We start from the raw sequence: 14,569 nt of genomic DNA on the forward strand, positions 1-14,569 counted from the left end.
CAGTAAAGTTGTGACATGTAATTCCGATGATGCCAATCTCAGCCTTGATTTGTCCAGCAACGTTAATGACGTCACGCTCACTGTCAAGCCCGTCAAGGGCGTCCTTTCGAGACAAGCGAAAACGCACCGAACCTTTTCTCTGTACAGAGTATTCTGTCTTTCTTGGGTTGGTTCGGTCATCTTATTGTATTGCGGTATATTTTTGAAGCGCGAACTGTCATGCTTGAAGTGTTAATTGAAGGGTTTAAAATGGCTTTTAGTCTTCAATGATGGCTCCACGAAGTATGACTCAGCAATGATTATAGCGGTTCGATAAATCATCGCCGTCACGTCAACCACGAATTGAGTCTCGTCAAAAGTATCAAGAAATAGAAAGATTCTCGCCCCTCCCTTGGAGCCACTTTCATTTGTAATCTCTATATACATTAGATCAGATTCTTCATGATAGGTGCTGAAGACAGTTTGCGTTTAAGCCAATTTTACCCTTTCTGGTCGACTAAGAATGTGTACATAAGTAAGAAAGTAATATCTTGAAAGAGAAAGCCAGCAATTGGAAGCCGGACATTATTGGGTATCCATATTAATCATCTTCAAGCCTTCCAGTGTTCGTACTCCCTCCGCCTAAACAGCCGTGCAATAATGTAGAAGCCAGCTCCACCAAGAATCATCGACCCAGAGAAAGCTTGCGCGCCGTAAAATTTCTTTTCTGGGATGTTGAGAAGAACATCGCCGATAGGATTGCCGATCAGCAGACCAAGCGCAGCAAAGCAGAAGCACATACCCATGCGAGTACCGACCTTTTTCAGGTCAGGGGACAATGAAGCTGCAACGGTCGGAGGCAACGAAACAATGGCACCCGAAAGGAATCCAAATAGCGCTGAAAAAACAATAGTGCCCGGGTCATTGTCAATCCGAATCCATGCTAGCGCGACAATGGCGGAAGCGACGGAAAAGGGTATCAAGACATTCAGGTAACCTAATCGGTCGGCGATGAGGTTCGGAATAATACGTCCGAGTGCAGAGGCTGCATTCATGATCGAGAGGAGATAAAATGAAAAATCGACCGAAGTGCCGATCTTGACAGCACCAAAAATGGGAATATCAAAGAAGGGGATATAGATGCCCATGAAACAACAAAAGAGACCAATACTAAAAAAGGTGAAGGGGGCCTCTTTGAACGCGGGAAGATCAAGCAAAGCCCGCGGTCCGCTGGGAAGGATCCGAGGCTTCATGACAACGGTCGAAATGCAAAGGGTGGCAAAAGCAATAAATCCAATAATTCTTGTCGCCCAGGGAGCGCCAATCTCTGGCGTCAACCGTCGAAAAACGATGGGGTAGATGACACCGCCTAACTCAGGGTCCCAATTAGCGCTGACTAGTCCTTGATTTACCCACGGGAGCAGAAAAACGTGAAAGGAGGGGGCGAGAGGGGAACGAGGGGGAATGGGGTGCACGAACCAACGCTACCGCCCGCAGCCGAGATACCAATTGCTACCGCTCGCTTGGTACTGAAATAGGTGGCCACAATCGCCACGCTGGGTACGAATAAACACTGAATAAATCAATCAATCGTCAGTAAATCTGGTCGAAAAAGAGAATATGTAGAAAAGGAAAACGTCAATGTTACCGCTGCTCCAATACCGACACACAGCGCCTGCGCCAGAAAGATTTCCCAGTAATTCTTGCCCAAGCTAGTCATCATCATGCCAAATGAGACTAAGAAATTTCCACCGATGAGAAGGTGGCGGAGATAACCACGGTCATAGAGCGGGCCGGTTACGATCCCACCAGCAACCAGCAGGAACCCTTGCACGGTGCCAATCCAGGATATGGTTCCCGAGGAATAACCCTTGAGGGTTGTGCTTTGGTAGTAAGATTCGAACGCGCCAAAAGTGTTGATGATGCCCCTGGATGTTGTTGAAAGGGTGAGATTGTCAGCCAACGGATCTTGATGCTCCAAGGAAAGTCACTAACCAGGAGTTGAAGAACAGAAAGAAGGCCCCAAGTACTTGGAGCCACGCTTGCAATCCGCCATTTGGAATGGCATTATTGATATTCGCTACCGCTGCAGCCTCAGCCTCCTTTGTCTGAGAGGCGCTGATCTCGGTGTCGCTGGGCAGGACTTCGGATTTCTCGTCGGGGGTTGCACGGTCACTTGAGGACGAGGACCATGCAACACCTTGAGTCGGCTGGTCGTTTAACGTTATCACGGTGTGGTCAGGGTTTCTTTCAGCCATGATTGAAAGAGAGATATTTTAGATTCGACTATGAGACTGACAAAAATTCTCTGTCAAAAGTCCAGTCCGAAGCAGGACGTAGTATAGCAACGAATGGAAAGGGTTGGATCTCTCGCGTCACAACACGCACAACAAGAGCCAACACGCAAATACAAAAGAAAATGCAAATTATCTTCTGCGACATGGATGTGCGCCCCCTAAGAGTAATATGCTCTTATTCTCCCGCTGGATCTCCATCACGCCAGCCAAAGCTTTTTTCCTCGCAAGTCCATCTCGTGGGCAGAAAATACGAATAATATTAATGAATGGCGCCAAGAAACACAGCATCTCGCGCTTCGGACAATGGGCTTACAAATGCCCGCTGTAAGGCGGATGTGGGAACCGCTCGGATCTTCGGCACCGTCCACGGTGGATTTTCAAGAGAAGTACTCGTCTGCCGAATCCGAGGTGAGAGGTACTTGGGGCTACCTTTAGGAAGGAAGGAGTTGGGTACCTCTGTACCTTAGGACGAAAACTCCCTTACTCAAGCTGTCCGAGAGCTCGGGCCAAACAAACGCCGTCCACGCGTGGATTTACCACCAAGATGGGTCTCATTGGTCATCATCAACCTCAGCATTGCGATCTGTTTACATCAATGCTAAGAAGAAGAAGAAGAAGAAGAACAACAACAACATCATCGAGAGATCACGGTTCTTGGCATGCCGCCTAATTCTTCTAGAGTGGAATAGGGCAGACTAGAATATACTGTGTTTTTGTTTTTTCTCAAGTTTAATGACTAGATCACCACTTGCGCGCCGTTGGAAAGTTGGGCATAAGAGCCCCGCGACGAGAATGTTGCGGAACTCAGGATGACGTTCTTGACAGTTATGGCGGACCGAAGTTCCGATTAGATTGAGACAGCTTCAGTCACTTAGGGTTTACCCGGGCGAACGGCGGCAGAATAAAAGCTGCGGGAATTCCACTATTTCTTCCCGTGGGATGAGACTTCCCGGGCACAGAAGTCCTATGGAAGCAAATCTACAGAATGCGAGACTGGGCTGTAACCTTCCAAACCCTGGTTGAAACGGGTCGGGGTTGACCCTTTCAACCACATGCAACTAATCCTAGCTCTCATTCAGGAACGGTGATGTTCTGGGCTCTGAACATGACGTTCCCATCGATGATCCTTGGAGGACACGAAGTCTCTGACACGCAGGTTTTGCCTTATCGCTTTCTCTTGCCCTCATCACTTTCTGCCGGATCAATTTAGCCGGCAAGAGCGGTTTGCAACAGGGAGCAACAGGGAGTTGACATCTGCTCGGGCCCAATGATCGAAGATGAGCTATTCGACGCAACGATTACCTTTAGCCCTTCAACTCTAACATCAGTACCTGTACTGTCCTGACGCAGCGCGTGATATGCGGGATCGCTGGCCCGAGACCCCTTTCCGCGCATTGTGGTAATGTCGTCAACAAGCTCTCTCGCAGGGTCCTCAACGTATTCTCGGGATTCCCGGAACCTGGGATGAGTGTCGTCCCGCAATTACGGGGTCAACTGTCCCAAGAAAGGCAAATTCCGCCAAACTTGCCAAACGCTGATTGGCTCTCCCAACCGTCACTCTTCGCTCTGAGGATGGCCACTGACCGCGGACCTTTGCTTACAGCACAGATACATCAGCAAAAGGAACAAAAATAACTGCGATTTTCATGGTCGTCCGCCTGGATGGTATGCCAGCCGGCACGGGTTTCGTCAACGCTTCCCAATCTTTCTGTAGACCAGCTGCAGGGCCCACTCCACGTCGCTTCCGATCATGTATGGGTCGGAGTGAGCAACTACGAGTAACGACATGCCTTTCACGGTTCAATGTGGCTTGCTCATGGCATGGATTCTGCACACCAAATATTAGCTAACGCAGGGTTGGCGCCACTACCCTCTGACTTCAGGGTCAGCGCAATCGACAAACGGCGTGAAGATCTGGCGCGCACTTTGACTGATTCCGTTAGAGTCGAACGCTGTTCGAGGCTCCTGGGATTCCCTCATCCTCATATCACCTGCTCATGGTGAGCGGCTCTTTCGATACATGTACGCTATCTTACGTGGCATCAAGATGTAGATGGGATCATTTTTTTTTATTGCTTCTCCTTTCAATAAATCCAATAGCATCGGCTTGCCGCGCGTTCTCGAATGCTTTGCATTGGGGAGGTTAGGTGTCTTCTGAAGCGGGCTTGGCAAGACGTGTGGCTTCGTCAAGCAACATAAGCTCTCCACCAGCGTCACGGAACGGGTGGCCCCTTGCTCACTCCCGCGGTGGGGCTATCGGTCTGATATCAGCCCGCGGATAGCCCGTCGATCAGGCCTTTTCGAATGAATGTTAGCAGGTGAATGGCTTCTCTTTCCCATCAGACGAGCTGCGATCGCTGATCGAACCCCAGCCCACGAGAGTGGAGATGCAGCTTGCGGCCTTTCAGAGGTTTGCGCTCTCCGCGAGTACCTGAGCGCCTGGGGCAACAAGCATACTCGCGTGGAAACCGCGCATGCACGTCCTCGTTACCGGAAGACTTACACGCTTTCAAGGTTTCAAGCTCGCCAAATTTTCATATGCTCCGCACAATGCACCAGATAGGCTGCTAGATCCATCGCCACTCACTGCGGGAACTGGTGCTCTAGTTCGACGGCAGATATCAGAGCCTTTCGGGTGAATTCGTAGCTGCAAATCATGGGGTTCGATAAGGAAAAGCAAACGTTCTATCAATCTACCTCCGATACGCGACTGGCTGGGTTTCCAGTCCGTGAAGCTCTGATGGACGGCTGTTGGCCCCATGTACGCTATCCTGCCACCTGAGTGGTTGCGCCATTTTGAGAGCAATGGCCTGCTCGAACGATTTGACTCTCTCAAGTCGTGATCCTCCAGCTGAATTGGGATACCCAGGAGGAGGGTTCTGACGCAGCATAATCCTTGGTCCTGAATCCACTAGTCTTGGGGAAACTAACATGCACCCGACAACGACGCAGCCGGGGATCAACCTTACCCAAGTTACCGTGTCATTATTCGAAAGAGCTAATGCATCTTCACTTAGCGGATCTTGATGTTTCTGACTTTAGGTCTCACGACTTACGAAAACACCCGAGGAACGGATGAAAACGGCAAAGAGATGTTTTTTGCACCTCATCGACGAGGCCTAACAATGTTGAACATCTGTGTATAAGAATGCTGCTTCGACCGCTCAGATCTCTCATCATCAGTCAAGCTCCTTCGAAACAGCAGAGGTGTAAACTTGCTTTGACGACTACTTGATCTAGAGTACGTTCCAGTTCATCGTTCCTACAATATCTTCTTGGGATTTGAAGCTGATATCCCAATAGTCAATCATCATGGCGCCCATGCTATTGGAAAGACCTGCTGCCAGTACCTGGGAAGGCTTTGGGGAAGCTGAAAAAGGCCTTGAGAACTTCTTCCTGCCTCTTTCGGCTGCAAAGCCTGCCGCCGTTGAACCCAAGCAGGCGACCTCATCGGCCGCGAGCTCTATTATTGATCTATTCGAGAGTCAGGTCGAGCAGACACCTCATGCACCCGCAGTCCACCATGAGCACAGTGAGCCTCAGAGCTTCGCGGACTTCAACAAGCTCGTGAATCAGATCGTCGAGGCTTTGTCCCTGCGCGCCGGGACCATTGTGCCAATCTGCATGGACCCCTCTGTCGAGTTTGCCGCTACTGTCATTGCGGTCCTCAAGTCCGGGGCTGCCTACACCATTCTTGATCCTGCTGGAGCTCCTGACAGAAACCGGTTCATCGCCGCTGAAGGTGATTCTGAGGTCGTTATTGTGGATGAGAGATACGCGGCCCCCTTCGAGCAAGCAGTGTCCATTGAATCAATAATTGCAAAGATCTCCGCGGAACAAATCACTGGCGAAGCTCGCAACAAGCCATATATCGACAGATCGAGCAGAGCCTACATTGTCTACACTTCCGGATCAACAGGCACCCCGAAAGGTGTCGTCGTCACCCACGGTGCAGCTTTGGCTGGCATCCAGTCTTTCTCGCTCAATGGCAAAGCTCGCTGGCTGCTTTTCTTCAATCCTATCTTTTCTGCGGCGCAGCGCACCATTTTGGCCACTCTCTCCAAGGGAGGTTGCCTTTGCTTGGCCAGACGGGACCGATTGACGACTTCTCTGAAAGACACCATTGAAAAGATGCAGATTGATGCTCTTGGAATTACGCCCTCAACTCTGGCCCTTCTGCCTGCGGATGACGTGCCTCGCTCGCTTCGGCAAATTACCACCGTTGGCGAGCCTGCTAGCTCAACTTTGATCGACTTGTGGGCGGACAAGGTTGTCCTCCGTGTCTCATACGGTTTGAGCGAATGCGCTCAGCTCAACTTCTCCACACAAGTGCACAAGGGAAGCAACCCCCGCAACGTCGGAAAGCCGTCGGATACCACCACCGCCTATCTTTTGCAGCCAGGCACCACCGAGCTTGTTGCTCAGGGTGAGAAGGGAGAATTGTGCTTGGCCGGTCCACAACTTGCAGATGGCTACCTCAAGCGGCCGGAGCAGACTGCCGAACGCTTCATTAAGAACCCATTTGGCGAGGGTCGCATGTACCGTACCGGTGATCTTGCGCTTCAGCACGAGAACGGCACTTTTGAGATCGTCGGCCGAATCGATAACCAAATCAAGATCTACGGTCAGAGACTCGAACCTGGTGAGGTTTCAGCGGTTCTGGCGAAGAACCATGGAGTTGTTGCTTCCGGAGTCGTGGCCGCCGTCGTTGACGGCGAGAAGTCGCTTGTTGCGGCTATTGTCCCCGCTGAGGATGTTGAATGGAGCGCATTGGTCAAGGAACTTCGTGAGCAGGCCCGCGCGGCATTGCCCTCATACATGGTTCCGAGCTACTGGCTTCACTTGGATGCCCTCCCCACCAACCCCAACGGCAAAGTAGTCCCTGCCTTGATCACCAAGGCGGCAGAAGAGACGCCCAAGATGGACATGCTGGGACGTGCAGCCCACCATTCGTTGTCGGAGGAAGACCGTGTGGTTGAGGAGGTCGAAGTGCAAATCCGGGATGCTTGGTCCGAAGTTCTCGGCATGGCTGCCGAGTCGATTGGTCGGCAAGACACTTTTATCCATCTCGGTGGCAGCTCTATCCAGGCCATTCGTATCATCAACGACCTCCGTCGCGTTGGTATTTTGCTGGAGCTGCCCGACCTCCTTGGTCCGAACAACCTATCACAGATTCGTGGCCGTGTCAATCTGGTTGATCCTGACAGTGTCGATGACGATGGCCCGGTCCGCGTGGCTCCTTTCTCTCTGATCAAGGATGAATCTGTGGCTGCATCGTTGAGCTCTGACCGCAACATTGAGGACGCCTACCCCCTCACAGCTCTGCAGGAAGAATTCTTCTCTGCCATTCTCCGCGGAAACCAGATCTACCTTTACCGCCGTTTCTGGAACGTGAGCCACTTGGACATTGACCGACTTAAGCTGGCCTTCAAGATGGTCTTCTCGCTCTATCCCATCTACCGCACGACGGTGATCCAGACGGAAGCCGGTCTCATTCAGACCGCCAGACGAGACGTGACTCTGCCTTGGAAAGAATATGAAATGTCTTTGCCCGAATACGAAGACCTGGATCGTAGCATTCCAGTTGAGCTAGGCAGCCTGATGTTCCGCATGGCCCTCATCAACCGCGAAACTCTAGTGGTGTCTATGCATCACACAATCTTCGACTTCTGGGCCCACCGTTTCCTCTATGAGGATGTTGCAAGACTCTACAGCGGTCTTGACCTCGTTCCCAGACCGGCATATACAAATCTGATCCACCACCACCAGCAGGTCGACAAGGAGGCAGAGGACGCCTTCTGGAAGCCATACTTGGCCGAAGCACCTCCAACCATCTTGAACCACGCTCCTCCTGCTGGCCGCCGCTGGACCGGACAGCACCTCCCAATCAACCTTGACAAGGCTGCTGCACCTCTTGGTCTCACTACTGCAACTCTCATTGACACTGCCTGGGCCCTTGTGCTCACGCACCACACCGGCCAGACCGATGTCACTTGGTCTATGCTTATCTCGGGCCGCGATGTGCCTGTCAAGGACGTCGAAAGAGTCAATGGACCTGCTCTCCTTGTCATTCCCCAGCGTCTCAAGGTTGACACAAACACCACGCTCAGGGAAATCATGCAGGCCGTCTCCACTGATTTCTGGGAAGTTCTCAAGCACGGCCGTGTTGGTCTGACCGAGTCTCTGGCAGCAGCTGGTCATAAACAGGGACACATTGACACCTTGATCAACATCTTGGTCCGTGACACTGAGGACCCCGACTTCCAAAAGGAGGTCTTCAAGCAGCACGGACCGAGACAAATCTCCCAGACAGAGTTCTCCATGATGGAGGCTCAAGCCAATGGTGATGGCTACGATTTCCGACTTACGACCGACATTGAGGAGGATCGCGCCCAACTCATTGTTGACCAGACCGCCAACACTGTGCGCGCTCTCATTGAGCAGCCTGATCTGCCTTTCAGCCAGTTGAAATTTTAGATGAAGGGCTATTAAATTGACGCGAAGCTCGGCGCCATCATCTTGGCGTGCCACGAATTTCCTTTGACACTCTTTTTTCGTTACTCATAGACTTGTCTTTCTTCGGTTTCCTTTTTAATACTTGTAAATAGATGACTCCGGCGCATATAGAATTGATTTTTATTGGCTATGAACTTTTTTGGAAGAGTCTCCTGGCTTGGCGACTCTTCTTTCAAAACATTATATGCTCTCCGTGACACGCCCATGTATATTGCTTTAAGGTTTCAACGATGCAGATATCTCCGATGAGCCCAGGTAAAATGGAATCGGCCTTTTCGGCATTATGAATTAATTGCACTGCAGGGTTCCCGAAAAGAGAATTTGCACTACCAGATGCTCTGCTGTACTTGTCGATGCTGTGACAAGTGATAATATCTAAAGACGCATACATGTGACTGCTTCTCTTGGAAATGTTTCACCGCAAACGGTCTATGGAAAGTTCTTGTCCTGACAAGATGGTGTTATGGTTATGCTAGGAAGGTAGTTGTCGATGCAGGGATGGGTTATAAAGCTCAAGACGTCTTGACGATAAATTCTATAATCTCCAAGTTGTTAATATTTTCACCAGAATTTACTGCCTTTCCCCCTAATGTTGAAGGGAAAGTAATCGGAAAACAGTCGCATAGTTCAAAATAAAAATCGCCGTTTTGGGGGAGGGCTCCTTGCCTCCCCATTTCTTCGAATCCTCTCTGCTTACTCGACTAGCCGGGCCGGTATTGGCTTATGAGTTCGATGCATCCTTCTGGCTCTGAGAACTGGCGCTCATGGCCGGTCGGGCGGTGGGGAGGACCTGATTCTTCTGTTCCTTCTGCTTCATCTTGCCATAACCGTAGATAAGGCCGCTGAAGAATCCCAGGAGGATAGCCGAGACGCTACTAAAGGTGATGGGAGCATCGAAAAAGACGATGCCGCTGATGGCGAGCGGGAGCTTGTTCAGATAACCGACGAACGAGTACGTAGTCGACGAAGTCTTTCGAATGCACCAGGCAGACGAGTACGAGATAAAGATGGCACCCAGGCCCGAGTAGAGCATGCCAATCAAGAGGCTGTAGCGCGACTCGGCAGGGAAATTCTTGGCCAGGTTGGCCGAGGACCAGTCCTCGGTTACCAGGGAGCAGATAATCATGATGGGGAGGGAGAGCAAGTTGTTATAGAACATAGCTGGTCGATTCCGGGTCAGTTTGCATTGCAAATCCTGAGTGGTTGATTTAAAACTTACTGTCCCAGTCCTTGAAGTTCAGCGAAGTGATGAACTTGCGCGTGCCCAAGACGTATGAGGCAGTACAGACAACGTTGAGCCCCATCCACGCATACCCAGCGTTCAAGTTTGAGATAGCGGCGGCAGTCTCCCCTGAGTGCCCAGTGCCATTGAGGGCAGCCTGGATATCAGCCCACGCAGCTACGACGGAGCTGAGCACCATGAAGCCGAACGACAGCAGAAGCAGCGGGGTGAGGCTGCCGCCAAACCACAGGACCTCGCCATAGGCGATGACGATGATGGTCAAGTTCTTGAAGATAGTGTACACGGGTACCGATAGAAATTGAAGAGACTTGGTGCTGGTGTAGATCATGCCAACGAAGAACACAGACACGGGGAACCCTGGTTCTGTATTAGCACGAGGAATTGCACAAGCGTCAATTGGCTGGACATACATCTCTTGACCTTGCCGCTTTCCAAGGCAGCGAGGTCAGTGATAAAACCCGCTCGCTTCAAGACCAGAATTGCAGCCGTGCAAAGAACAGCCTGTCGAATAGGTGTCAGCTGTAGAGTCTTGATGTGGTGCCAGGGTGTCGCGGGCGCGCGTACCTGAATGGCCAGATAAAGGAAGTTCAAATTCCAGGACGAACCTGAAACGACATACTTGTTCACGACCGTCATACTAATCGAGGAGAAGCAGTAGGCAAGGACAGCAGCACCAGGAGTGTTCTTGAGTTGGGAGAGAGCGCTACCCATGCTGCTATCGACGGGAGCCCAGTCATGGGGCGCAGGCTTCAGCAGGAAACTCTCCTGCTCACCAAACTCCTTCCCATCCATCCCATTCATCTCTAGATCCTCGCTCTTCTTGTTCGACATTGTGATTTCGTGGTGGAATGGTCGTTGGATCGAAAGGTCGGAAACGAAAGGCTCGAGGTAGCCTATCTCACAGAATGACAGGGATAAGGGGAAGAAACATACTAGTATCCGCTAAGGGAGGCTGCTCGATGCAAGAAGGGCGTTCCGAGTTCCACTCCGTGCAAAACAGAGGCGACAATCAAGACGGCAATTGGGACGGCTTGAAGTGAAGGACTACACGCAGCGAAAGAAGGAAAAAAATAGACCCCCGAAGGGACCTCTTCAGTAAACTTGACAATTTACCTTTGTACTTGCATTAATGCTCCTGACTCCAAGGGAAAGGGGAGTCGCGCGGCCCTGGCGGGCGACGCGTGAACAAATCTTGGTGTTGCGGGAGGACTAACCAATCTATGACTAGTGGTTGTGTCATGCTTGTGACAAACCCTGCAGTACCTGGATCAGATCCACTCAGGTATTTTATGCTTGGTTGAAGTGCTTGTACGGTTCAGAAAGTTTCACGGCCGTACTTCAATACCTTTACGTGGCTTTCTATTCATCCTATATGCTCTGAGATATCTGAGATCATATAAACAATTGAGATACAGAAGTATTACTCTAGAGAGTTATAGCAATGCAGAATATTAAGGATAAAACGGTAAATGAAAATGAAAATAAAAATAAAAAAATTATGATTCGCTGATCCTTGTGAGTTACTAAGCATATTTCACTGCCATAATAGGTATAGGCACGAATCTTTCTAAACCGCACGAGTTATAATTTTCCCAGTTGCTAATATTTTCACCGGAATTTACTGTCTTTTCCCCGTAATGTTGAAGGGGAAGTAACACGAAATTAGTCTACATAGTTCTAAAGAAAAGTGGCCGTTTTGGGGTAGAGTATTACTGCTTTGGGATGGATGGGAGCGTTTCTCACTCAGCTTATTGCTCCTCTTGCATCATACTTTCCGTTCTTGTTCTAGCACCTCAAAAATTTCACCCGTAGTGAATTTACTAGAGATCTTGATCTGTGCAGCAGAAAGATGTATCCCAAACTCAAAGTCTTGTGGCACATACTTGTATGGCGAGGTACGGAGTATCGGGGCTGTCTCCGGTTGGTAATTCCACATAATTATGTCATTGTTGAACGAGTTGGCAGGTCTACTGCCAACCACCCATCAACCCCATCACATGCTCTCCCGCACTTTCCCGCTTGTCAACCGGAAATGAGGGCACCCACCTTGTTCATCCCCCAAAATCCTATATTCTTGATAAGCCTCTACCAAGACGAAAAAAAAGTTCATACTCTCCCCGGGCGCCCACATTTTTCAGGCGGGGATCCCCTTTTCTTTTCTTCTTACGACAGCAGGTCCAATTTTCTTATGATCTCCGCCTGCACAAATGGACCGAATTGAGCCAACGGCTCGTCATGATGGCGACTTGAATGTCGGCCCCTCAGGGAGCGCAAATCCCAATCCCAATCCCAATCCCAAGCCCCAGCGCCCAGCGCCAAGGCCAACTATCACGCGTCGGCTGGACTCAAGAACGACTATATCAGGACCAAGGCAGCCCAGCATCCAAATATTACGTTTGCCTTCAACCACCTCGACAGCATCGACACGCACCGCAGCTAGAACGCCACCGATTAATCAAAACCGCGCTCACGATGGAGAGCCAACTGATTATCTTGCTCAGTCGGGGAGGCGACGAAGCAGCTCTGAGCCACAGAGGATGCATGGATTGGATACACATCAGGCGGATCTTGGACAACGACGCCATGCCCGTCCTCATGCCCAGAGTGTGGGGGCCCCTGTCGAGCTCAATGCCCTGGAACCTCCACCCCCCACCCGTCCACGAGCGGGATCTGGACGACTACGTCGCATGAGTGCACGGTCAGCACTGGGAATGAAACGCTCAGCGACCACAGGAGGTGGTTTGGATGCTGCTCCACGACGACCGCCTCCTGTCCCACTTGCTCCAAGGCAACAATATGATTCTGAAATTGTTAATCTTCTCGACGTAATCGGTATGGCTGCTTGTATCTTGATTTGAAGTGAATGTGTTCAGTACTGATTTTGCAACTTCAGACCCAGAAGTTTCCACTCTCTCAACATTAACCAATGTTCAAAATTCGCTCTTTATTCCCGATCTCGGCCGCTGGATCAATCGCCAGCCAACATATACCCTTACACGTCACCCATCAGATATCCCAGAGGTCGAAAGTCCTCGAGATGACGAAGACCTTGCACGGGAAGAAGGCGCAGAGACACCCAAAGAGCCACCGCAAGCCGAACGGACGAGGTCCTTGAGCACAATCGCGTCTACCATCAGCGAGGGCCGATACGCCATTCTACCAGAGGGTGTTACTCTTGAAGGATGGACCAAAGCCAACAAGGCTGAGCTCGACGACCTGGTCCGCCACATGTTACATTCACGACGCGCCAAGATCAAGCGTGGTTTGAAAGGTTTCGGTCAATATGTGCGCCGGCGTAAGTTTAATAGATGTCTCTTCCTCTTTTCAACTTGCCATGTGCTGATTTTATCAAGCCCTTGGTTTTTTTGTGACCTTGTACGCAACCTTAATTACTCTCTTTGGACTTGCGTGGGTTTTGTTCTTGATTGGTAGGTTCAGACTACTCTCCATCCACTATCCGAAGCAACCATGCAACGAGAAAGACTCGATCAGGTCTCGGCTGGCTCTACATTGATTTTCAGATTGAACTTTCTGGCATGATGCTGTGAGCAGACAAAATTCTAACATCATTCAGGTTGGGTTAACGTTGGCGGTCGACAACTTTATGTCATCAACGTTATCGACAATGTCCTTGTCGCCTTGTTTGCCGTCATGGGCGACGGTCTCGCTCCATTTCGTGCCGTGGACACGTATCATATGATATTCATTGCTCACTACCACCATCTAACCTGGCGGAAGCGCAAAGAATGGGAGCTGCCAAAGCTACAAGACAAGAACGATTTGCCAGCAGAGCGCAAGACAAATACCATGAATCCCGACGTGGACTTGGAAAATATGGCGGCGACCGCTGCAGAGACAGGGACTGCGGAAGAGGCAGAGTTCACTGTTTTAACGCCGCGCCAGCAACTGCGTCTCCAACATCATCAACGAAAATTTGCCAAGGCTCATACATTTTACAAGCCGCACGAGGTTTTGACCCATCATGCTTTCCCGCTGCGACTGCTTGTTGCGATTGTGGTTTTGTTGGACTGCCATTCGCTCTTCCAGATCGCGCTAGGCACCTGCACTTGGTCTATTTCCTACAAAGTCCGGCCATTCGCTCTCACTACTGTCATTCTTTGCTGTTCGATTGCCTGTAACATTACGGCTGGCGTCCTGATTTCTGTCGGTGACCACCGCACTCGCAAGCGGGAAGTCATTGAAAAGTTGTTCCGCCAGGAACTGACGAGCCAGGCCATCGCAAAGCTCGAGAAGCGATACCGGAAAGAAAGTGATTCCAATGAGGCGAGCGACTCAAACAATGAGCTTGTCCCTCGGATTAATGAGCCGAGTTAGGTGCTTTCATTCAATTTTTACGAGATACCTTATGTTCAGTTAAGCGTGTACTATTACGGTCATTTTTAAAGGGATTTTCTTTTTGGGTCATCCTTGGATATCTTGGTCATAATTTTCACGGCAAAGGACAGGATTGTGGGCGTTAGAATTCCTTTCCCTCTTTCTTTTTTTTTTTTTTACATTCTATGATTCCGATCAG

At 50.4% G+C, this 14,569-nt stretch overlaps 4 protein-coding genes across 4 annotated transcripts; 2 read left to right on the forward strand and 2 right to left on the reverse strand.

Moving 5' to 3' along the window:
* Positions 1-369: 369 nt before the first annotated feature.
* L228DRAFT_242247 (putative MFS monocarboxylate transporter) lies at positions 370-2,551 on the reverse strand. The gene is made up of 4 exons (XM_018331399.1): positions 1,975-2,551; positions 1,628-1,907; positions 1,459-1,552; positions 370-1,348 (listed from the first exon to the last, which is right to left on the reverse strand). The coding sequence occupies exons 1-4, from the start codon at positions 2,235-2,237 to the stop codon at positions 591-593; spliced, it is 1,395 nt and encodes a 464-aa protein (XP_018191425.1). The 5' UTR covers positions 2,238-2,551; the 3' UTR covers positions 370-590.
* A 2,731-nt stretch (positions 2,552-5,282) lies between these two features.
* L228DRAFT_403 (acetyl-CoA synthetase-like protein) lies at positions 5,283-8,859 on the forward strand. The gene is made up of 2 exons (XM_018336563.1): positions 5,283-5,517; positions 5,580-8,859. The coding sequence occupies exon 2, from the start codon at positions 5,589-5,591 to the stop codon at positions 8,751-8,753; it is 3,165 nt and encodes a 1,054-aa protein (XP_018191426.1). The 5' UTR covers positions 5,283-5,517; positions 5,580-5,588; the 3' UTR covers positions 8,754-8,859.
* Positions 8,860-9,513: 654 nt separating this feature from the next.
* Positions 9,514-10,866, reverse strand: L228DRAFT_264314 (GDP-mannose transporter; the record flags this gene model as incomplete). Its single annotated transcript, XM_018334561.1, has 4 exons — positions 9,514-9,953; positions 10,012-10,392; positions 10,446-10,536; positions 10,600-10,866. The coding sequence occupies 4 exons, from the start codon at positions 10,864-10,866 to the stop codon at positions 9,514-9,516; spliced, it is 1,179 nt and encodes a 392-aa protein (XP_018191427.1).
* A 1,376-nt stretch (positions 10,867-12,242) lies between these two features.
* Positions 12,243-14,370, forward strand: L228DRAFT_235003 (hypothetical protein; the record flags this gene model as incomplete). Its single annotated transcript, XM_018330682.1, has 4 exons — positions 12,243-12,867; positions 12,929-13,330; positions 13,389-13,463; positions 13,610-14,370. 4 exons carry the CDS (start codon positions 12,243-12,245, stop codon positions 14,368-14,370), a joined length of 1,863 nt encoding a protein of 620 aa, XP_018191428.1.
* Positions 14,371-14,569: the final 199 nt, after the last annotated feature.

Source organism: Xylona heveae (genome assembly GCF_001619985.1).
Source record: "Xylona heveae TC161 unplaced genomic scaffold L228scaffold_1, whole genome shotgun sequence".
NCBI classification, from domain to species: domain Eukaryota; kingdom Fungi; phylum Ascomycota; class Xylonomycetes; order Xylonales; family Xylonaceae; genus Xylona; species Xylona heveae.